The sequence below is a fragment of the Cicer arietinum genome, chromosome 6 (assembly GCF_000331145.2).
Source record: "Cicer arietinum cultivar CDC Frontier isolate Library 1 chromosome 6, Cicar.CDCFrontier_v2.0, whole genome shotgun sequence".
Taxonomy (NCBI): Eukaryota; Viridiplantae; Streptophyta; class Magnoliopsida; order Fabales; family Fabaceae; genus Cicer; species Cicer arietinum.
The window spans coordinates 63,920,787-63,946,358 of record NC_021165.2 but is presented as its reverse complement, the minus strand read 5'-3'; the positions used below and the strand labels follow the sequence as shown (position 1 = coordinate 63,946,358).

General features: G+C 28.8%; 4 protein-coding genes across 4 annotated transcripts; 1 reads left to right on the top strand and 3 right to left on the bottom strand.

Annotated features, from left to right (window-relative positions):
- Positions 1-1,596: 1,596 nt before the first annotated feature.
- Positions 1,597-6,713, top strand: LOC101498523 (uncharacterized). The gene is made up of 4 exons (XM_004506061.4): positions 1,597-1,994; positions 3,095-4,063; positions 5,293-5,340; positions 5,653-6,713. Exons 1-4 carry the CDS (start codon positions 1,806-1,808, stop codon positions 6,064-6,066), a joined length of 1,620 nt encoding a protein of 539 aa, XP_004506118.1. The 5' UTR covers positions 1,597-1,805; the 3' UTR covers positions 6,067-6,713.
- Positions 6,714-8,582: 1,869 nt separating this feature from the next.
- On the bottom strand, positions 8,583-9,978 carry LOC101499092 (uncharacterized). The gene is made up of 3 exons (XM_004506063.4): positions 9,692-9,978; positions 9,541-9,602; positions 8,583-8,814 (listed from the first exon to the last, which is right to left on the bottom strand). Exons 1-3 carry the CDS (start codon positions 9,924-9,926, stop codon positions 8,701-8,703), a joined length of 411 nt encoding a protein of 136 aa, XP_004506120.1. The 5' UTR covers positions 9,927-9,978; the 3' UTR covers positions 8,583-8,700.
- Positions 9,979-10,459: 481 nt separating this feature from the next.
- LOC140918610 (uncharacterized) lies at positions 10,460-11,061 on the bottom strand. Its single transcript, XM_073370374.1, has 2 exons — positions 10,767-11,061; positions 10,460-10,677 (listed from the first exon to the last, which is right to left on the bottom strand). Exons 1-2 carry the CDS (start codon positions 10,999-11,001, stop codon positions 10,580-10,582), a joined length of 333 nt encoding a protein of 110 aa, XP_073226475.1. The 5' UTR covers positions 11,002-11,061; the 3' UTR covers positions 10,460-10,579.
- A 1,982-nt stretch (positions 11,062-13,043) lies between these two features.
- Positions 13,044-16,956, bottom strand: LOC101501620 (GDSL esterase/lipase At5g22810-like). Its single transcript, XM_004506071.3, has 5 exons — positions 16,710-16,956; positions 15,538-15,668; positions 15,196-15,429; positions 14,455-14,713; positions 13,044-13,542 (listed from the first exon to the last, which is right to left on the bottom strand). The coding sequence occupies exons 1-5, from the start codon at positions 16,954-16,956 to the stop codon at positions 13,343-13,345; spliced, it is 1,071 nt and encodes a 356-aa protein (XP_004506128.1). The 3' UTR covers positions 13,044-13,342.
- Between the last annotated feature and the right edge of the window lie 8,616 nt (positions 16,957-25,572).

Here is a 25,572-nt window from a genome sequence, read left to right as displayed (position 1 = left end):
TTCTTTTCATTCAATTCTACACGTTGTTTTGTTTTTTATTTTTATATATTTTAGAAAAGAGTGAAATGTCTGAACAAGAATGAGAAGCAAACAAGAACTACAAGCAGCCATTATTTTCTAAAATTTAAAAGTCTAATTATTTATTTTTATTTTTATCATGATTTTTTATTATATATTTATTATTTTTCATTAAAAGTCAAAAAACAACGAACAAAATTAAGTGTCAACAAATACACTACCTTTAAACTCATAATACAATCATCATTATCATGATCTCATACACAAAAACATATCAAAGAGCATATGCAAATCGTGGTTTTATCACATTAAGGGAATAAGTTATTTCCTAACCATCACACACAATCTTATGATTATCATATAAAATGACCATTTTTCTTTTCTTATAACGATAAATTAACAACAAGGAAAAATAAACCTCGATAAATTAAATATTAGAAGAATAGATGTCTTGCCACTGTTCTAGTAAAACACGCGAGAGTTAAAATAGACAATCAAAAAAGAAACAAGATGTCCCAGAATCTTATAGATTAAGACAACTCTAAGTTTGACAATATAATAACTTAGAAAACTCTAAAAGTTACTTAATTAAAGGCTCTAGGCATATTAGGACAAGGTTAATGGGGGTAAAAACCGACCCATATCTTTTCAAGAGGTTTGGGATCAATTTAAAATTCAATAACACATCAAATATGTGTTTTTAGGACATTTAATCCATTAAGTGACAAACTTAATTGATTAGCATTAGTGATAATAATAACTTTGTATTGTTTCAACCATAACTTAAACTACATAAGTTTGATTGAGACATTCTTTGTGTTGTTAAAAAGATAAGAGAAAATCTTAGTTTTATTGTTTAGTAGAATCAAACTCTATCAAAGGAAAATATTGATTTAAAATTTCTTAGGATGTCTTTAGGTTTGTACTTGGATTGGACTACTTATGAAAAGTATAACTAGAGGCTAGAGTTGTAAGAAATTTATTTTTAAGTGTTGGACTTCCATTGATATATAAAACATCCATTGAATTGTATCTTGATAAGTCTTGAAATATCTATATTGTGATAAATAGATATTAGACATCACACAGTAAATGTGTTTGAATAGTGTAATCTATAGTTAAATAAATCAATGATGGATGTAAGAATTCAACTCTTTATAGAAAGGTACAAAGCAACATCAGTAGGAGTGTTCTACATTCTTGGTAGCACTTGTACATTAGAAGTTTTATGTCCAAGTACACTAAAAAAAACATCAAAATATAAATAAATACCCCTCTTTATTTTAATATGAATAAAAAAATACATATTTAATCTAAATTTGGACAAAATACATTTAACATTAATAGATAATAACTTGCCACGACAACAAATAATTATATAACTGCAAATTGAGTATTAATACTTAAATGACATTTAATGTATCTTTATTAGTATCTTTTTGCTTAAATAAATGATTGAACATATTATTGTTGCTTCTCGAACATTCATAATTGTTTATCTTTAAATTCTCCGTCAACTAACAAAATTTCAATATGTTATCCTAAGTTGGATTCTAATAACTCAGACTTTATGTTGACACATACTATCTCTTTTTACATTAAAAAATATTCATATTTGTTTTTATTTGTAAAAAAAAGTTTCATATTTTTATTTTCCCGGCAACACATACAAAACCCTAATTCCAAATTTATCTTCACCAAGAGTTATCTAAAATCCTGATTCATTTTCTCTCACTCCAAAAATTTCCAACCCAAACATTTCATCAAACACTCATCGTGCGAACCAAATGGAAAGAAAACCGTTCAACAATAATGATTATAGTTCAGAGGACGAAGGAACTGAACACTACAGGCGTGGAGGGTACCATGCTGTTCGAGTTGGCGATACTTTCAACAATGGTTGTTATGTTGTACAGTCTAAGCTCGGTTGGGGCCATTTTTCAACTGTTTGGCTCGCTTGGGACACTCTCAAATCGGTGATTTCTTTTTCTCAACGCTCAATTAATCTTTTTTTTACTAATTCAAGTTTTGTTACCTTGTTGCATTTCATGATTTGTTGTGTTATGCGTTCATCATGGATTTTGGGCATATCATTAGGAAATTCTAATAATAGAAATAAACATAACTTTGTGAATAAGAAATGAAATGATAGAAATGTGATATTTTTGTAATTATTGTTATTTTTTTATTAAAAAAAATTTAGATGAGTTTGGTTTTTGGGACTCATCGAGGTCACAATAGTCCTCAAGGCTCAAAGGAGAAGTACTTACAAATCATCCACCAAAGAGGTTCTTATGCTGGCGGCAGGAGTTGAACCCACGACTTTGTGGAGTATGTATGAGCCAACTTCGTACCAACTGAACCCATCTTCATTGGTTTGTAATTATTATTGAAACATAGAAAAAACTAACTACATATCGATATGCAATTGCAGCTTTTTTTGTGTTAATGATGCACTCGTGATATCACATTAGTATCATTATGAATGAGAACATACAACAAATTTTGTATCTATGTGTTTGAGGTGCATTTGATAACAAACTACATATTCTTACCTGATCTTTCTGGAGTTCTGAACTCTGTTAATGATTTGGAATTTGTTTGTTTGTGTGATATTTCTGTAATTATGAATGAAAACATAGAGCAAATTATATATTCATACGCAATTGCAGTTTTTTTGTCAAAATTGCATTCCTGATATCACATTAGTATCATTATGAATGAAAATGTAGAACAAACTTTGTATCTTGTGTTTTATGTGTATTTGATTAGAAACTACATATTTTTACTTGATAGTTTTGGAATTGTTTATTGATTTGGGAAGTTTTTTTGTTTGTGATATTTTTGTATCTATTAATAAAAACATAGAACAAACTATATATTCATACGCAGTTGCAGTTTTTTGTTGTTGTCAATTATGCATACCTGATATCACATTAGTATTGTTATGAATGAAAATATAGAACAAACTTCATATCTTGTGTTTGATGCGCATCTGATAAGAAAGTACATATTCTTACCTGATATTTTTGGATTATTTTCTCTGTTATTGATTTGGGAAGTTTTTTGTTTGTAGCGCTATGTGGCCCTTAAAATTCAAAAGAGCGCGCAGCACTACACTGAAGCTGCAATGGACGAAATAAAGATTCTCAAACAAATTGCAGAGGGAGACCCTGATGACAAGAAATGTGTTGTGAAGCTTTTGGATCACTTTAAGCATTCAGGGCCTAATGGTTTGCATGTGTGTATGGTTTTTGAATTCCTCGGCGATAATCTTCTCACCCTTATCAAATATAGCGACTTTCGGGGGGTTCCTCTCTCCATGGTTAAACAAATATGTTTTCATATTTTGATGGGCTTGAATTATTTGCACCACGAGCTTTCTGTCATACACACTGATTTGAAGCCAGAGAATGTGTTGCTTCTTTCATCGATTGATCCATGTAAGGATCCAAGGAAATCAGGCACTCCACTTATCCTTCCAAACACCAAGGATAAGGCCGTGTCTAATAACAGCACAATCCAAAACAATAAAATTGGGAGTGGTGATTTGATGAAGAACCAGAAGAAAATGCAAGGAAAGGCTAAGAGGGTGGCTCAAGGCTGTGTTGAGAAGGCAAATCCCGAGGATTGTCAAGAACCCGATGAGCAAGAAGATTGTAATAACGGTGTGAAATCAAGTGTAGAATCTGTTGAAAACAAACCAAATAGTTCTTTGAGTGAAGGTGAATCAATACAAACTTTTGAAAAGGATGTTTCACAAGGAAATCATGGTCATAGGAGAGGTAGCCGTTCCATGAGAAAGAAGCTGCTGGCAGCTGTTGATCTTAAGTGCAAGCTGGTTGATTTTGGCAATGCTTGTTGGACTTATAAACAGTTCACAAATGATATTCAAACAAGGCAATATAGGTGTCCTGAGGTTCTTCTTGGATCTAAATATTCGACTCCAGCAGATATGTGGTCCTTTGCTTGCATTTGCTTTGAGCTTGTTACCGGTGATGTTCTTTTTGATCCTCACAGTGGTGACAACTATGATAGGGATGAGGCAAGTTCCCCTGTTTTGTGCTAAGAAACTTCTGGTTTGTTTTATTTTGTGCTATAATAATTTGATACTGGCAATTAAATTGTGATATTCTTGGTTGGGCTTTGAAAAATGGTTTGCTACCAAATGTTTTCTGAACAGAGTGGAAGCTCTTTTTTATCCTCAACTTTTTTGGCTAGGTTACTACACAATTCATTGTTGCCCCGTTTCATGCTCTTACAAATTACTATCGGATGCTACTGAATGCAGAAAAGCATATATCTAATTATCAACCAACTTTAAGTAAATTACTTTTTTGAAAGAAAAAAGGTAAATGTCATATTTTGGTACTAATTATATGCCAAGAGAAGGCTGTGTGAAATATAGTTCTTTTATCTAGAAAGAACTTTAAATTATGATTCTGAAAACTTTGCTTAAGCTATAGAATTGTAATTACTAATTTGACGTCGAGAAATATTACTATGGAACTTCTAGGCCTAGGAAAATGATACAAAGGATTTGCCCAGGATAGTTGAAAATAATTTTTCCTCCTAAACATGCTATTTTTTTTTTTTGTTTTGCTGCCTAAATATAAAAATCATGCTTGTACCTTGATTCTATGAGCACTGTTTAGAATTTGACTTGTATTTGAAAAGAAAATATTGAGAAGATTGGCAACTTTCATGACCAGAATACTTCAGCTAAAAGGTGATTCCTATCCTACTAAGGATACGTAATTATTTTACTTTATCTTGTATTCTGATGGATGAAATAGAGGATTTAGTTCCCTATCTGTAAAGTGTAAAGTCAACCAACTGGGTCACCGGTAAGAATTATATTCAAAGAGATTTTCTTGTGCTTAGCATTTGGGAAACATAAATTGGCTAAAGCATGGCCTGTTGTTAAATAAAATGTTGCAATCTCTCAATTTTGAATACGTTTTGCTGCTGTACCCTGCTGGTGATCTTAGAATTGAGGCTTCACTATGATTCTTTGTTGCTAGTCAATGGAAATTTTGAACAAATAAGACGCCCCTATCATATTGAATTTATATATTTTCTACTCTTATCTGTTGACGTCTATTTAGATGGTATACCTAGTAGATTTTGTTCAACATAAATTAAAGAGATATCATTCAAAGCGTTTTATTCTCATGGAAAGCATTTTAAAAATTTGAAAATAAGACCTTGGCTTCCTGAGTTTAGCTTAATCAGTGGATTGTTAAATGATGTTTACATTTATTTGTTTTACAGGATCATCTAGCATTGATGATGGAACTTCTTGGAATGATGCCTAGCAAGGTAGGAAATTATATGGTTTGGAGAAAATTGTAAAGTTTGTATCTGTCGTTAATTTTACATGTTTTCATGCTGAACTCAATAGACAATATTAATTTTATATTTTAGATAAATCGTTTGAAATTTGGATTCCGTTGAAGACTATTTTTGAGATCCTCTTCCAGTGTATGCCATTTGTCTCTTAATGAGTTTTTCTGCTTAAAACAAAACAAAACAAAACAATAGAATAACATACCGTATTTCATTCTGAAAATAGGATAATATCAATGTTTGATCTGTATTCAAGTGCAAAATCTGATCAAATATTTCGTACAGATTGCACTAGGTGGTCGTTATTCTCGAGAATTTTTCAACAGGCATGGCGACTTGAGACACATCCGCGAATTGCGATTCTGGCCAATTAATAAGATTCTGATGGAGAAGTATAATTTCAGTGAACAAGATGCAAATGACATGGCTGACTTCCTCATTCCAATACTCGATTTTGCCCCCGAAAAAAGACCAACAGCTGCTCAGTGCCTTAGTCATCCGTGGATCAGCGGAGGTCCCCGAACTCTTGAACCCTCAGTGACTAGGATGCAACCTGATGCAATCAATGAGGAATTGTTTGAAAAGAGAAAGAAGGAAAAGGAAAAGGCTGAGCAGGAGTTAGTGGAAGTTGGTATGAGGAATATAGCCATTAATGGAACTAGTGAATCCCTCAAAGACTCTCAACCTCTAAAGTCATAAACATAGATGCAAATTGGTTTGTCCTCCACCTATATAGCCATTAATGAAGAATGTGCAACATATTTTTTTGTTGTTGCATGGTCGCGTCTTCCTGGTCCTTGGAACATGAATTCTATGGAATTGTAACATTGGACATTATGTGCATTATTACAGATCAGTCATTGAGTTGTGATTTGGGAAGCATTTCTTAGGTTGAAGACAAATGGATTTCTGTTGTATTTTTGTAGATCACTTCTTTCCCCTTAACTAGTACTACAAAGGTACACCATCCCTTCTTTCCCCTTAACTAGTACTACACAAGTACATCATCCCACCTTAAATATAAGCAAAAAGTACATGTATTTGGACCAAATGCATGTACTTTTTGCTTGTATATCAGGCCAGAATAATAGCTTTAAATCCAAATTATCAGTGCTAAGTCATAAATTTATTTTTTAGGATTGTTTGCAACTTCTCCTAGATTACATTTTTGTGTTCTTGAAGTAGCAGACTCAGGGGATTTGATTTGTATATTTTGAATTTGAATGAGCACCTGAATTTTGTTGTTGTGGACTTAACTGTTCTTTGTTAGTTGAGATTACCGTACATTCAACTTTGGTTAGTGTTCATTGTATATAAATATTGCCATAATTCTATATTTTCCTGGATTTGAATTCTTGCATTTGTCATAAGTCAGCAAAAATTTGGAAAAAAGATTACAATATGGTTATGCCAAACAACATTCAGTGTTTGTTTTCATGTTTGGAACTCTCAATGATGGGTTCACCTTGCATAGCAGTTGAAGCCTTACCCTTACCATATCCTTCATGGTGGTTGCTCATCCATCCCCCAATATTTATTCAAAATGTGCAAATATCACTATCGTATTGGAGTTTCTGGTAAATAATCAATATCATGTTTTCACTACAGGATTGAGTTTTTTCATTACCGGATCTTAGATTTCTATAAAATGCTGATAAATGTGGGGGATGGAAAAAATCCACCATCTTTCATTGAATGATAAGTAATTTTCGTTTGGAAAAGTCAGCCGAAAAATAACGGCCTTTTGAATGATGCTTCTTTTGGTGCTGCTTATAGTTGTCTCCAAGTCTAAAGAGAAGTGCTATGAATGGATGTTGTGCCTTTGACAGAGACATGTATGGACAACATATAGTAGATGAACTTAAGGCAGATGAGTTAGTAGACATTGGATAAGCTAATAGATTGAATTAATAATGGTTTGTAAAATTAGGGTAACTAATTGATAAATATGAAATGATAATTGTTTTAATTAATATTGACATTTTTTTTAATTAAGATAATGAGAGTTAAATTCATAAGCTCAAATGCTACTTTTTTTTTGTAAACAAACTCAAATGCTATTTAAATTAGCATCTTAAAAAAGTATAAGTTCAAATAAAAATTCTATAAGTTTTTGATAGAAAATCATTATCAAATAGCTCTATTCTAGTCATACAAACTTATACTCCATAAGCTATCAATTATAAGATTGTTTATCCTAAAGTTTAGGTTGAAGCGATTGCTTAGAACTAGTAACAAATCAATTATCAAATTATGTTTTTTGTTTTTGTTTTTTTATTTGTAGATTATTGTTTTTTTTTAAAACTTGTTTATTTATTAGGAGTTTGGATCCCCTCAAGTATCTCAAAGTTCATTTATGAGAAATAAAGAGAGAACTGAGTTGAGATTCTCACCTTACAAGGTTCTGGATTCAACTTTTACGCTAGAAGTGACAACCTCTTTGGTCTGTGATCTATAATTACCTTTGTCGGTGTTTTTTAAGCTGAGGCATTGCTTGACCTTGATGACACATGAGCCCCCGAAATCAAACTCATAAACTTTTCTTTATAAAAAAATGCAATTTCAACTCACCTAGGTGAGAATATACACAATTTGGTGTTTAAAACTGTTGGATTGCATGGTTCTACTCTCTCATATTATTGATATCTTGAAATAGTCTCTAAAATTGCAAAATTTAATGAATTTTGTCTTAGTGGTTTTTCCTAACAATTTGTTCAACCTTTTCAGCACTTTGTTTAGAAACTTCATAAAAAAAAAAAATCTTGATAGGATAAGAGGATCTTCCATTTCTTTTCCTATGCCTACTTATTCTTTTCTTTTCAGTCCATTTTCCCCTTTTTTGTCCTACCATTCTTTGTTAGTTTTTGAGTTTATGGTACATTTAACTTCGGTTAGTGTTCATTGTATATGCAAGCAAGGACATACATATTTTCCTGGATTCAAATTCCTGCATTTGTCAAAGTCACAAAATTTGAAAAATATAAATAAATAACAGTTTGGTTATGCCAAACAATTGCGAGTGTTTGTTTTCTAGTTAGAAACTCTCAATCGTGGATTCACTCGATTGCAAATTTATAGCACTTGTGATCATTAATAGATGAAAGTGATCGTTTAGAAGAACTGTGAAACAAATATTGTTTTCGCAGGACTGTATATTTCAGAAACTATATAGTGATGACTTTACAATGCACTTTGTGTAAAAATTTCTCACAGAATAAAGCAATAGATATGTTAATACCAACTCAGTCTTCAAACAATTCTGTGTTTGTGGACAAAAGAAGGGGGTGTCTATCTCATATACACACTTTCTCAATATAATCATGTACCCAATTATTACATAAATTCTTCCACAAGAGGTTGATAGAAGAGTTTATATGCCTCTATAACTTCAAGATACCACATTGCTTCTCTGTCAGGTGATAATGAAAGATCAACAATCTTGTGAACCTGTCATCGATATATCAATACAAATCAAGATAACTTTTACCCAACTTTCATTATTTCAACTAGCGGGAGCAATAGTTTGATGGTTTCTATTATTGCTCTATAAAAGAAAAAGAAGTTTATGTGCTTTAAGTATTATGCAGACAGAGAAGTTTGTTGAATTGCAGATAACTACACAAGTTAAACAGAGAAACAAAATAAACAAGATTAGAAATTTCCTAGAAGATGAATTCTAACAACACTCTTAGTCTCAGACTTACTTTGATTTTAACACTTTACTATTGGTTAAAACCATTCGAAGACTACACCAAATGATCTGTGCTCATTCATTTTTTCAGAGAGTGAGACTGATAGAAACTGGTAACCATAACTAAGAAACTGAATTGAAATACTAACTTTCATTGAGTAATTCCGGTTAAATTGGCTAAAATTTGAATTGCAAAACGAAATCTAGTTTGCAAATTATAAAAGAGAATGCAAAGGGAAATTAAGATAAACACATCAGGTTCTTGAAGGATTTCGAAGCTCGGTCTCTCGCAATTGATAGTCAGTCCTAATTCCTAAATAATTGCGACCTAACTTTTCCTTCAGTTTCCCTATTTCTTCAACATACATAACAGCATTAACCATTCACAATGAGATAATAAAATAACAAATGCAATTAGCAAGTGATAGTTTGTAATTAGTTCATTTTCAAAAGACAAAGAAAACAAGTGAAGAGTTAGTTACCTTGATGATGGGAGGCTCCCCTGCACGTGCAAAGTAACCACCAACAACCATCACATACATCCCTACCAAAAGAAGAAAAAGTAAAACCCTAATTCAATTGAATCACACAATGTGCACACAATAATGAGAGAGAGTAGTGAACGGTGTTTACCAGGTTTGAATTGACGGTGACGAAACTCGCCGGAGAGAGAGAGTTGGATGAGGCCTGTTCCATCATCGAGAAGAAGAGATCCGTCGCCGGAATCGGAGGAGGACAAGAGAACGCCCTGCAACCAAGCGCGTTGGAAGAGAATGCCACCGAGAGTGAAGCTCTTTTGAGAAGGAACTTCTCGAGCGTGTTTAAGCTGTGAACATAAAAGCTTCAACGCAGCCAAACTGTAATCCATCACTCTCTCTCTTTTTCTTCCCCAACACTTTCATACTTTATTTTTGGTTTAAATATAATCTATATAAAAAGTTTAATTGTTTTGTACTATATAAAAAGTTTTATAGTATCAACATTTCAAAAACATTTATCCACAATAAAATTTAAAGTAAAACAAAATAAACAAGATTAGAAATTTCCTAGAAGATGAATTCTAACAACACTCTTAGTCTCAGACTTACTTTGATTTTAACACTTTACTATTGGTTAAAACCATTCGAAGACTACACCAAATGATCTGTGCTCATTCATTTTTTCAGAGAGTGAGACTGATAGAAACTGGTAACCATAACTAAGAAACTGAATTGAAATACTAACTTTCATTGAGTAATTCCGGTTAAATTGGCTAAAATTTGAATTGCAAAACGAAATCTAGTTTGCAAATTATAAAAGAGAATGCAAAGGGAAATTAAGATAAACACATCAGGTTCTTGAAGGATTTCGAAGCTCGGTCTCTCGCAATTGATAGTCAGTCCTAATTCCTAAATAATTGCGACCTAACTTTTCCTTCAGTTTCCCTATTTCTTCAACATACATAACAGCATTAACCATTCACAATGAGATAATAAAATAACAAATGCAATTAGCAAGTGATAGTTTGTAATTAGTTCATTTTCAAAAGACAAAGAAAACAAGTGAAGAGTTAGTTACCTTGATGATGGGAGGCTCCCCTGCACGTGCAAAGTAACCACCAACAACCATCACATACATCCCTACCAAAAGAAGAAAAAGTAAAACCCTAATTCAATTGAATCACACAATGTGCACACAATAATGAGAGAGAGTAGTGAACGGTGTTTACCAGGTTTGAATTGACGGTGACGAAACTCGCCGGAGAGAGAGAGTTGGATGAGGCCTGTTCCATCATCGAGAAGAAGAGATCCGTCGCCGGAATCGGAGGAGGACAAGAGAACGCCCTGCAACCAAGCGCGTTGGAAGAGAATGCCACCGAGAGTGAAGCTCTTTTGAGAAGGAACTTCTCGAGCGTGTTTAAGCTGTGAACATAAAAGCTTCAACGCAGCCAAACTGTAATCCATCACTCTCTCTCTTTTTCTTCCCCAACACTTTCATACTTTATTTTTGGTTTAAATATAATCTATATAAAAAGTTTAATTGTTTTGTACTATATAAAAAGTTTTATAGTATCAACATTTCAAAAACATTTATCCACAATAAAATTTAAAGTATCTTTAATAATTTAAATAATTGTAATTGAAAAATAATATAAAAATTCTTTACACCAACAAAATAAAAATTAAAAATAAATAAAAATTAAGAATTAAAATAAAATTAATTTAATTTTTTATTTGTTTTAGAAGAGATCGTCATTTGAGGTATTGGAAAGAAGAGATGGTAATGTGAGATTTGAGTCGAATACAAGATAAAATGTTCAATTTAATAATATTGATATTTATGGTGTGTTTGGTTTAGAAGAGAAGATGTGAAGATGAAAACATATAAGAGAGAAGGTAAGAAGAAAAAAATAGATAAAAAATATAATATTTGATATTTAGGGTGTGTTTAATTTAATTAATTTATTCAAAATTAAATTAAATTAACTAATTAATTAAATTATGTAATTTAATTTAAATTACTGAATTAGTTAATATTTTGATTTAATAATTTTATTATAAATTAACTAGTTAAATATTTTTTTAATAAAGAACTAGTTAAATAAAATTTGTTTAAAATAACTAATTTTTAATATAATTATTAACACTCATACAAAGATATGTTATTATTTAATTATTACAAACACAATACTGTTACCCTGAAAAAGGCAACCACACAACATTGCTTAAGTGATTAAAAGCAGAAATATATAAAAATAGGCATGGAATAGTGCATATTCATATATTGCATGGGTGTTAATGGTCACAACAAATCTATGTGGACTTAATTGCCTATTATTTCATACATGGCTGCAGGTAGTACGACTTGTATTTAATTTATTTGTTATAGATTAAGTTGAGTTTTATGTACTCTGTCACAACTGAAAAGAAAATGGATGACGTGATGATGGTGGTAAAATCACTAAAATATAAAATTACAAATTCCACAAATAATGATCAAGAGAATGATGATGACATTTAGTAGATATCCTATTTAGTAGAATTTATTTTATTTGATTATACTTTTAGTTTTTTTCGGATATGCTTTAATTATCACTTTTTTATTGTTTCTAAACATGTTTTTAATTTTATATGAGTATTGAAATTTATCTTTTAATTCTATAATAGATTTATATTAAAATAATCAATTTAAAATTTTAATTTAAAAAAAAACTCATCAATTGTAGATTTAACAAATATGCTTGCAAACTTTTCCTGTGGATTTAATGCGGATATCAATAACTTTTCAACAAAATTATCTTTGGAATTACGTGCTGAAAATTTTGTAGGAAATGTACCTGCAAAAATAATCGCAAGAAAGTTTCTTGAAAAATGTCTGAAATTCAATTTCTCAATAAAAATTTTGTTGCGGATATTCAATTTTTCTCCAGATTCTAAATCTTCAGCAAATAATTATCCACATAGATTTTACAAAGGACTCAAACCTGCAAGTTACTCGTTTCCTTCGGATTTTTAACCCAAATTCGCATAAAACTCCGAACGTAAAAAAGTTGATTTCTAATAGTGTCTCTTACCCATTTTTTTGTTTAATAATTAAGAGTCCCTAACAATCTTCATTTTATTCCCTCTTCATCTTCATCTTCAACACAGAAAACTCCCTAAAACTCAGAAAATTGAATCTTCCTTTCTCAAATCCAAATAGAAAATATCCAAAAAAGGTACTCATATCTTCTCCAAATCTCAAATCTCTGCCAAAACCCATTTTAGAACTCGATTTTTGAAACAATCAAAACTCATTTCTCTCGATGATGGTTTTCTATTTCAAAGATCGTTTTTAGAAAACATTTAACCAAGAAACCGCTTTATAAGATTGAGTTTTTTGATCTTCATGGTGATGCTTGAAAATAAGCTTTAAGTGTTATTTACAGAGAAAATGTATGGTGATAATGAGAAGTTGAAGTATTTAATGTCGTTGAATTTTATGTGTTGATGAAGATGGAGTTAGATTGTTCTTTGTTTCTGAGTTTTAGAAGAAAAATGAAAAAATGGAAAAGGGTAATTTTGTATGCATATTAAAAGATAAATAAATGACTTAATAAACAATTAAAAATAAATAAAATAAAGGACCATTAATTTATTTTAAATTATTACCATAATAGAGGAATATAAAAGTATGTCGCATGTATAGTTGCATGCTACATAAAGTTATTACAAATACATTTGATTTATATATGACTCAAGTGATTCCTATTCAAGGAAATTATTCCAGAGCTAAGATGTGTATGACCATAATTAAAGTTTTTGCTTAGTGTATAACGGAAATGCCTTCTAAAATCAATTTATCAGCAAAATACTTGTTTGCAGCCTCCGTGGGATGAAGGTCGTCCCAAAATACATAGTTAGATGCATTAGCACATAATCTTACAATCACATTTTTATCACGAAATATAGAAGTTCTCTCTAGCAAGTTTGTCCCAAAACAACTATTCCTTGCTTCAGAAAATCCTACATGTGAAAGTATATATTCATGTCACATAAATCAACAAACAAATTAACAATCCTACAAGTGGTAATTAATTCACAATATGTATATTATTTATACCAAAATATCTTTAATTTTCTCTTTGATTTTTACAATTCTCATTTTTATTGCAATGGGCATATAAATACTCTTCAATGTAGAAAGAAAGGTCAACTATATCTTCAATTTTTAAAACATTACTGGAAATTGTTTGAAATAAAAGTAAAATATTTAGAGGAGTGTTAGCAACACTCTCTCTCACACACATTTCAATACATTACTTTCTATTAATTGAAATTCGTATTTTTTTAATACCCCAATTTTTTTAAAAAAAATATCAATATACTCTCCCTTTTGAATATTATATACCAACTACCTATTTTTTTACTTAGTTAGGCATCGCCATTTGTAAATGAGACTTCCTTAAAAAAAAACCCGAGTTTGCAACGACGACTTCTTTAAAGATTTGTTTTTTTTTTAATATTTTTTCTCTCTAAATCTCCTTTTAAAATAGCAACTTTCTGAAGATACATAAAAGTCGCTTTTTAGAATGACAACTTTCCAAAGCACATAAAAAACAAAAACAAAAATCCTTAAGGAAGTGGCCATCGCAAACTCGGGCTCTTTAAGGAGCAATTTGATATATAATTTTTAAAATGGAGTATATTGATATATTTTTTTTTTTAAATTAAGTTATTAGAATAAAAAATTCTTGAAATTCACATGAGTTCTACTAAACTATGTGGATCCTATTTAAATTTAGTGAAATTTAAAAATATATTGAAAATTATGGTGTTAAAGAGTATCTTTCTAGCATTATTCAAATATTAAAAGTATTAAAGATTTGGAATGGTGGAGTAATATAGAAGATTAGCTAGCATAGTTGGATTTTGTACCATATTTAGAGGGTTCAGTGACTAAATTATAGAGAGGTTGGTAGATATCAAGGAGGACCAAATTGAGGCGAGGAAGCACTTTTCTCAAGTTCACAGATGTTGAGTTGAGCTTTCGATTAAAGTTAATAGCAACATTGTTTATTTTGACTACACATTTGTTGCTATGAGCAGGACCAAACAGAGTGATGGTTGCAGGCAAGCAACCTATTGCAGTTAACGTTGTCACAACAATCTTCCTTGCTCCTAGTGCATATAAATTCTGTCATACAAATATACATAATTAGAATTGCAAATCAGGAACAAAAATTCGCAAATCAAAAGAAAATTTTAATCAATAACAACTACTTTTAATAGTCCAATGAATGATTTCTAAGGCATTCTGGACGGTCTTCGGATTTTGATTTGAGTCTCCAAAACGAACCAATAAAATAGTACTCTTGTAAATTATTTAAATATCATTCTTTTTACATTTTTTTTTTGTTGCAAAATCATCAATGATATTTTATAATCAATATTATTTAAAATAATTATTTCAATAGAAATCAAAGCAAGGTTTTAAATAAAGATAAGCTACTTTAATTTAGAATTTGATATGACGGTTTTTGATGTTGTTACGCGGTCGTAGTTGAAACTGTATTTGACCATGATTCTCTGTATTATAAAGAATCGCAACTTAACTGCAATTACTGCGACTACTATTGAAAATCGGTCTGGTTGAGAAAGACATATATATATATATACCTGAATGAAATTGGCATAGCATCCCACAACAATGTCTGAGAATTGATCAGGCGTATAAACATTGTAAAGCAAAGGATTCATGTAATAATTCAACAAAAAATCACCAGTCCCAGCACCAACAAGATATACAGCACCAAATATAATTGATAATGCATCTGATCGTCCTGCTATTTTCATTAATTCGTTTTGGCTATCCTTATAGAATTCCAACTGCTGATTCAATGAAATTGATTTCTACATCCACAGAATTAACAATATGATCATTTAACATTATGCATGTAATAATAAAGACTAAAAAGAAATGAAATATTTATGTGTCATAGACAGTTTAAATGTTGTTACATATAGTTTGGCTGTAGACTCATGGTAACCAGAACCAGATGAGGCAAAATTGGCACCATTCAACAGGTTTTTTCCCTTGATATATAAATTGAGGTAAGCTGGTTGGTAAGAGATAAATCCAAGAAATTCAGCTGCAGAAATTAAATGAAACGATGAAACTAGATCAAATAGAATTGAAAAAAGGACAACATGAATATTGTTATACTCAAATAATAAGAGATAGGATTAGATATATTTTTAGTTGTTTGGTAAGTCCAACTCATAAATAAAATGTTGTAAGCATGTTTGATTTGTTGTGGCTTATATTCAAACCTTGAAATACCCCTCTTTTTGGATTTAGTGTTGTGAATTTGGCCGGACCAAAACATTAGCATATAGAGTATAACACTTGTATGACCAAATAGAATTGTTTGGTAAGTGTCTTTCTCTCACGATTTTATAACATTTGTTTTATGAAGTTATAGTGTTTTTCTGATATGCTACTACAAATAACACTTGAGCTTGTAGTTTACCTACCGCGTTTATATTTTTTTCTCATTTGTACTCATTATCTTAATTGAAAAATATTAAATAATAATTAAAATATATTTTTATGTTATTTTATATTTATTGATTAGTTCAATAACTAACTTTATTAAACACTTCAATAACTATGAAAGCCAAACTATATACACTTTTGTCTCCCTTAATATGACTGAAATATAATTTTTGTCCTTTTGTTTCTAAATCCAGGATTTTAGTCTCCATGTTTCATAATTTTCAGGATTTCCCTCCACAATTCAGGATTAAGCTTATTTTTGTCATATGTATTAATGATTAAAAAAATTACATTTGATTATGTGATATTGATTTAAACCTGAAATAGTGGATTAAAAATTTGGTTACAATTTTTTTTTTCATTGATCAAATTTGAAACCGCTATTTTTAAGAGAAATTCACCCGGTCAAATTAATTAAAATTAATTATACATCATTAATAAATATGATATGTCATAAAAAAAACTTCAGATTAATAAGAGAATTAAAAAAAGTGTATTCATGTGGGACCCACTTTTAAAAACTATAAAACTATATATTTGTGTAATTTTTATACTAAAATGTGGATAGAAATACTAAAAAACTGAATTTTATAAGAACTACGTATATATGTTGAGGAAAAAAAAAAAACATTACATGCGAAGTCGATAGTAAGTTTTCCATTGCAAAACCTTCCGGTTGGAATGTGATTCATAAAGTCTCTTCCATAAGGTGGAAAATTTGCTTTAATCGTAGTTGGTAGGTTGTTGTTATTGCCAACATCAAAACTAGAATCTCCAAATATGAAAAATGCAGGGACTAAAGGTTTTCCATCTATTTCATTAATGAAGACCACAATAACAAGGGAAACAAAAAAAGTTGCTAAAGCACTTGAATACCCCATCTATGTGAAACTTTTTGTTGTTGAATTTTGTTGATGTTCGAAGTTAAATATAAATAGAGTCAGGATAAATAATTTAATTTTGGTTTATTCGGTTGCTAGATAACTATGTCTATCATATTAATTATGTTTCGTAAAATTCATATTAAATAGGTAGAGTATTATTGAAAACTATGCATAGAAGACAAAATAAATAGAATATTTTCGTAAATTATTCTCAAACTTGATCAATCAATTCCAAAATAGAGACCATCTTTATAAGTTTTGGGAAATTTTTTCAAACAATATACTTATACATCACCCTCAAACTTGATCAATCAACTTTTTATTACATTATTCACTTCTCTATTTTATCTCTATATATAAGACTATGTTAATAAAGAATTGTTTTTTTTTATATTTTTAACTGTATTAATTATTTTTTATATTATATATTTTTAATTAATTTGTATTTCTTTTTACAATCAATAATAAATATCATAATAGAAATATTAACTAATTATTTACAGATCGGAATAATATAAGAAAAGTCAATGAAAAGTTGAACCGATGAAAGTTATATATCTACTTTAAAAACAATACATCAAGGTGATCTACTAATATTAATGCATTAAAATAAATAAAATTAATTGCATTACATCAAAATTGTTGATCTGTTACTGTTTTTGTATTGCGAGTTTATTAACTCAAATCGCAACAACACTTGTCATAAAGTATTTTTTACCAACTTATTCCAATTTAGATATGCTTAATTGTAGTTTTAGTCCCAAACAGAATTTTGGTCTAAAACTTGATAAAATTTTATTTTTTAAAGTTGTACTACACCATTTATGATCATAGACTTTCAGGTACAATTGTTGCAAATGAGATCTTGTGGCATAGTATGACTTAAATAAAAATAAAAATAAATGAAATTTCATCAAGTTTTGGACAAAATTATATTTGAGTAACCAAAACTGGGGAGAAATAAAATGGGGGGACTACTTTCGCAATTCAGCTAAAATAGGGGACCAAAACTGCAATTAAGCCATTTAGTTATAACATCTCCAAAGGTCCAATGTGTCATATCATCTTGAAGCAACTTATTCATATTTTTATTAACTCTTAAAAATCATATTAAGTCCCACAACTTTAATTTATATATTAATATTTTATTTATATTTAATTTTATTATAACTTAAAATATTGATTTAAATATTTTAATTAATATTATTATATATTATTTTAATTTTAATTTAAAATAAAATTAAACTTAAATTTTTATAACAATAATAAAAATTAAATGTTTAATATATGACATAAATAATTAAAAATGATAAAAGTAAATAATAAATTTAAATTTCGTTATTCTCGTGTCCAAAGCGTTCCCAAATATGCTCTACTAAATCGGCTTCAAGTTGTTGATGATCTCGTTTTTCAGGAATACTTGCTCTTCTTTGTAATCTTGTTACAAGATTAGGATGAGGACCATTACATGTTTCAATTGTTGAAATGTTACTATCCATGTTATCATAGGACCATTACGTGTTTCGATAATAGTAATTTTAAGACCAACTTGAGTAGAAAATGATGGAACTTGACACTCTGACATAGACCCGATCGGTATTTGAGGTTCATAACAAGTAAACTCTCTTGAGTATTCATTTGAGTTCTATAAAACATATCGAGATTGATTGGTGGTGATGGTAATTGAGAATTTTGAAAATTAGGATATTGATCTCCACCTTTGAGGCCTATAAAACATATTGGGATTGGTTGGTGATGATAGTAACTGAGAATTTTGAATATTAAGATGGTGATAATTTTACATAAAATGCAACAAAAATTGTTGAAGATTATATTGATTCAGATTCATTTGCCACAAACAATTTTTGTTTGAAACAATAAGATGAAAAATGAAGTAAAAAATATTTTTAATTAATAGAAGTTTAAAAAAAAATACTTGTGTAACAAATATTGTGAAAGAAAAAGTCAGAGTAAGAAAAACAAATTGTTCCAATTAATAAGAAAATATATTTCATATACAATTTAACGGTAAAAAAACTAACGGTTATAAATTAAAAAAAAAACTAACAATCATAAATTAATAAAAAAATATAACGGCCATAAATTTATTATTATTAATTTGTGAAAGTATTATTCCTTTCTAACGTACTAGTTATGTGAGTTTGCCACAACTCTAATAGTGAGCTCGTCAAAAACTGAATTTTAAGTAACTCCATTGGACGAATATATTTGACAACCGTTGGAGATACTTTTAGGGGTGTATAAAAGATGTGTTAAGTCGGACTTGATATGTCCCTTATACGATTCAATATTTGATCGAGTCAATTTTTAAACTGTAACCCGTCACTCGATTTGTTGCGGGTTCAATAAAGAGAATATAAGATGAACCCAAATTGATCCCATGAGTATTGTTTTTCAAAATAACTCATATAGCAAACCGCATACGTTTAACACTTGTCAATTCAGTCAAAATAATAACTCATAACATTGTTATACAAAATACAAACCATCTCATCAAAACAAATAAGATGTATATTCAGACCTATAAATATTTCGCCACTTAATAGTCTTACTCTTCAATCAAAAGAGTAGTATCAAAACAACATTGTCTAATAATAATAATAATAATAATAATAATAATAATAATAATAATAATAATAATAATAGTAACAATAATAATAATAATAATAATAATAATAATCAGTGGGAGATCTTGTACAAAATATTGGAGAGAACGATAATATTAACTAAAATATTATAATTGAAGCTTTGCAATTTTCATATTTGTCGAAAACTTTCTTCTTGAAAAATACATTAATTTTCTTATGTTTAAACATCATATTACTCCTACAAAAATACACAAATTAATTAAAACAATTCACAATTTAATTAAAACAATTCACAATTAACAAATAGTATCACATCATATCATATATCAACTTTTAACATGTAATATAGTTTGTTAATAGGTTGTAGGTGAGTTGCTGATTACGGTGTTATAATTTGTCTGTTCAATATTAGTTAATTTATCATTCAATATTAAATAGTTTATTTATATATAGAGTTCATTGTATTCAGGGGAGAATTTTAGTTATGACAGGGGAGGCCACGACAACCCCAAAATTTTCTTCTTCGGTAAAAAAATACTTATACCTACAATAATATTTATCTATAATATATGGTATATATAACCAATGTTTCGTTAATAATATCAAATTATGGAGTGGCTTAGTGGTAATGAATATTTTAATAAATATACACAATTAATTTCTCTAATAGTAAAAATTACATTATATTTTATTTATTATTTCTTTAATTAAAATTTGTAACACTTAAATTTCTAACTTAAGAGTAAAATTTTAAATTGTAGATTAATTTCAAAATTAAATTTTCAATCAAGATTTAAGAGTACCCATGATTGATCTTTAAAAAAATTAATATAAATATTATTTAGAAAAATAATTAATTGAAATTATACACACACACACACACACATATATATATAAAGTTACAAAAATTAAAAGAATTCAAACTAAATAACAAAACAAATTATCATATAAAAGAATCGAATGCAAAAGTATTTTAATTAAATTTTAATTTTGTAGACTCTTGATCTCTTTAATATATATGCATGTTTTATCTTTATTTAATCTTTTAATGTTAACCATCTTATATTATTAATTAAAAAAATTCTCACGGTAACGATTAAATATGTTTTCTATTTATTTATCTTATTATTTTATTATATAGTAATAGTAATTTTTTTATTGTTCTTATTTAATTGAATTATATAAAAATCGAGTCTAATGATAAATATTTTAGTACAAATGTACTGTAAGAAGACATGTGTATTTATGTAGATTTAGAGCTAATAAAATATTTTATATGTTCTTGAAAAAATATAGATAACTTAAAATTTGAATTGCTATTGTTTGTGTTGAAATATAGATTAAATGTACTTTTGTTATCTTTAAATTGAAATTATTAACATATTAATTATTTGCAATCTATTATGTACAAGATAGATTAAGTAGGCTTATATTAATTTATATGATAAATGAATTTTTAAAGAATATTAATTATAATAAATATATTATCAATGTGTTTGATAGAAAAAATATACAGATATAACAACTATAATGAGCGTGGCACCCAAAATCTTAGTACCAGACTTGCTTCAATTTTAGTATTAAACTTTGTACAACTTATTGTAAGTGAAAAAGAGTCGCACCAATTTTAATTTTTTAAGAACAAATTTGAATAAAATCTAAAAAAATTATTTTAATAAAAAAAAAATTGAATTTGAGTGTTGATTACGAATTGAAAAAAAGTATTAACACCTTACATCACATGTGATATTAATGATTAAATGTGATGATATTAATTGTTATGTGTTGTATGATTAAAGGTGATGATGATATTAAGTGTTATGCGGTTAGAGTCTTTTTAATACACATAATAGAATAGTGATAAGGTAGAATAGAGATCATGATATATATGATATATATAAGATAATGACTTATTATGTCATATGTTTGATGTACATATAATAAAAATTTGATAATATTATTTTATGATATTTAGTGTTTGAAACACATGAGATAGATAATAACAAAATAAGATATATATTTCTTCATACATCGAATATTTCATAAAAAGCTAAATAATTTTATATTTTAATATTTTAATATTTATTGTCATCTAATTATATAATAATTTTAAGCATAGTATAAATTTGCAATACATTGTACAAAATTAAAACTGTCAAAATGATAGGTACCAATAAAATATCATAAAGAATTGAGTAAAAAAATAAAAATAAAATATCATAAAAAAAACAATATATTATCTTATATATTTCGATAAATCATACCTAAAATTAAACAACAAAATAAAATGTATTAAAGAAAGACAAGTAAAGTCAAGCACATAAATAAAATTAATAGATTAACTATTTTACAAATGCAAGATAGTTAACATGATCACATGATTCACAACTCTAAAATATGTACAAATAATGTGACACATGATATTTTTTGATTTGCAACTTCACTCAATTTTTCAATATTTTTTTAAGTCAATTTCCAAAAGTCAATCATCTTTAAAACATTTACTCTAACTTTAATATAGCATCACATCATGATATTGAATCATCATCTCATGTGAATTCAAAATTGGATTGCTATTAGTAACTATGAAAAGAGAACTAATAAATATGAAACTGAATTTTCATTCTAGTAAGTATAATAACAAAATTGAAACTGAATTTTCATTATGCTTGTTATTCATAACTATGTAAATATAACCGATCAACAGCAAATTGAATTTTAATCGAATAAATTCACTTTGACATATCGTAAGGGAATTCAATTTAGTAAAATTAAATTAAGAATAAAATGCATTAAAAAGGAATTATCATCCGTAAGTGGAGTAGCCTCTGAATTTACTGAAATTCTTCTTGCCTTTATAATTGTTCCCAATAGTACAGATATAATGCTAGAATTTAGCTGACAAGTATAAAAATACTCTCCTAGCAGAATGTAAATCTAATGGTAATGTACCATTGGAAATTCATAGGATATTCTAGAAAGATCTTATTTTTATGTAGACAAGGACATCACCTTTATATAATCTATAGTACAATCATTCATCAATTTGGGTCTAACTCTATTTCTTTTACTTCTCACACACGGGCCTAGTTCTTAGCATCATAATGGCCCAACTCCTCTTCCTCCATCCGATTTTGACTCATGACACATACTTATGAACACTGTCTTTGGAAGAAATCGTATATTCAATAAAAAAATATGATATATTCAATCAAGATGAACAACTTAAGCAGACTTATGCAAGTAAAATGTTGCAAATCAAATAAGGAAGAGGAAAACAACATGAACACAGAAAAATAATCAATTTATGACCAAAATCAATTTCACAAAAACATCATAGTTCATGATTAAAATCAACACAACATCATTCATTCACAAATATTTAGAGAAACGTAAAAAAAAAAAAAAAAAGAGAGAAAGAGAAAAGAGGGAGACATAAGTATAGCAGCAAAGATGAAAAGAGAAAATTAGGGCAAAGACTAAACAGTAAAAATAGAACCTTGAAAGAAAAACAATAGAATGGCAATCTTGCAGATGTGCATTGATAAGATTGTTTGGTGCATCAAACATAATATTTGATTATGATAGCATAGGTATATCATATTTTGTCTCTCTATTCTTACCATCAAATGAGCCCTAAATAATCTAATACAAACTATAAAGCGGAAGTGAAAATGGATTAGACCGTGCATCTCCGATTATTGCTAATTGCTCTAAGATATTGAGGGTCCGTTTGATGGACATGATAGGATAAAGACAAGATAGGATATGGACATGATAAGGAGTTATCGTGTCATGTATTTGATGTGTACATGATAACAAACTTGATAATATTAGTTTATCATATTCAATGTTTGATACACAACATATAACATTCATATTCAGTGTTTATCATATGATTTATATTGTGATAAAATAACAAATTTGTCTTTATAATCTATTTAATTTTTTCTTTCAAAATAACATCAAAATAACATTCATATTTTTTTTTTTATAAACATCAACCAAAGTTTATTATTAGTAACTATATACAAAAACAATTAACATAAAACTCAAACATCAAATATGATAGAGAAAAAAGGGCAAATATGAACACAAAAAAAAAAGCGGAAAACCTCTAAATCAAAGTTTATTTTTTCAACCTTTCAATATGAACACAATCATAACTTTTATCCTGTTATAAAATAAAATAAATCAGAAAACAACCAAAAACATCGGGGTAAATGTGAAAAGAGAAAATCAACCAAATATATAATAATCATAAAATCAACAACAAAAAATAATCATAAAATCAGATAAATAAAAAATTTATTTCATCACGTTTATCATGGTGGAAACGGATTATTTTAACCTATCTTAAATTTAAATTAAAAAAATAAAGCTGAAATATGATATAATTAAAATATTTGATTATCGTATCATATCCGATTAGTGCATCAAACAAAACGTTAGGGTGAAATAGAATAAGTGTATTATATCATGTCTCGTCATCCTAACCAGAGTTTGAAGCTCTCACGATATATGAAAATGGATTCAAAGTCCTTATATTAATCTAGTTTATATTAGGCTTTGACCATGTGAATTTCAGGATCAATGATATTTTTATAAAAGTTTAAGAATTGATTTTCCACTTTATTAAATTATCTATTTTATAATAATGATATTTTTAGGTATTTCATTAAATTCAAAGTTTTTGTAAAATTTTCCCCATTTTGTACGTATTTATTCATTACTAAGGTAGGGTGTCACACTTTATGCATTGTCGCCAATGATTAATTACCATTGAGCCCCTAAACTTTGGAATAATGGTATACAATAGCAAAATGTATAAAAAGGGAAGTTAACATCTGTTGGGTGGGCTCACTCCCCAAGTGGAACCCACCAATTTTACTAGTATTATTATTATTATTATTGAAATTAAAAAAAAGAAAAAGAAAAAAAAAGGATTTTAATGGGCTTGGCCCACTTGAAGGTAACAAAAGGGATTTAGAAATCCCTAAGAAGAAACACAGAAAAACAACGGAAGAAGAACAGTTGCTAGAGAAGAAAAATAAGGATTTGGTTCTAGTGGTGGTAACAAGTGTGTAGCAAACTTGCTCTGTTTGATCTACAAATTTAGTATGTTATTCCTACCACTGAGTTTGTTATTTTAATATATAATTTGAGTAGTTTTATCTTCTCTGAGAGTTATTTTGGCATACCCACTTTAGTGGAAGGTTGTTATAAGGTTGTTATTGTTGATTGATATTCCCTATTGTTATTAGGAAGACTCTTGGTGTACCCATTAATTATTATAGTGGAAGTTTTTACTAGACTAGGTCCCATGGTTTTTATTCTCTCAATTTGAGGGAAGTTTTCCACGTTAAAATTGAGTTTGTCTCATATTTAATTTTCTGCCAATTATTATTGCTCATGCAATTGTATTTTCTGTTTGGCCATTTATCTGCACAGGTGGGGGAAAAAATATTCCGCATTATTGAGATAATTATCGCTAATTATCTCTGGTTTTTCCCAACAAAGTGGTATCTAGAGCTCGGTTATTTGATATGTGCATTTAAATGGAGGAGGAAAATAAAGGTCCCAATATGATTAAACTCAACTCTTCTTATTATACACTTTGGAAGACTCTCATGGAAGACATGTTATACAGTAAAGATTTGTATGATCCTATTGAGGGTGACACTACTAAACCCGCAGATAAATCTGACGCTGACTGGAAGAAGATGAATAGAAAGGCAGTGGCGTTGATCAGACAGTGATTGGATCTTAGTGTGTATCCACATGTTGAAACTAAAATAGATGCTAACAAGATGTGGGGAAAATTAAAAGAGTTGTATGAACGAAAGAATGTGCAAAATAAAGCATTCTTGATTCGGAAGCTGGTGAATATGAAATACAAAGATGGGGATTCAATGGCAGAGCATATGAGTATCTTTTAGAATACAGTGAATCAGTTGACAACTACAGAAATTAAATTAGATGATGAGTTGCAAGCATTGTTATT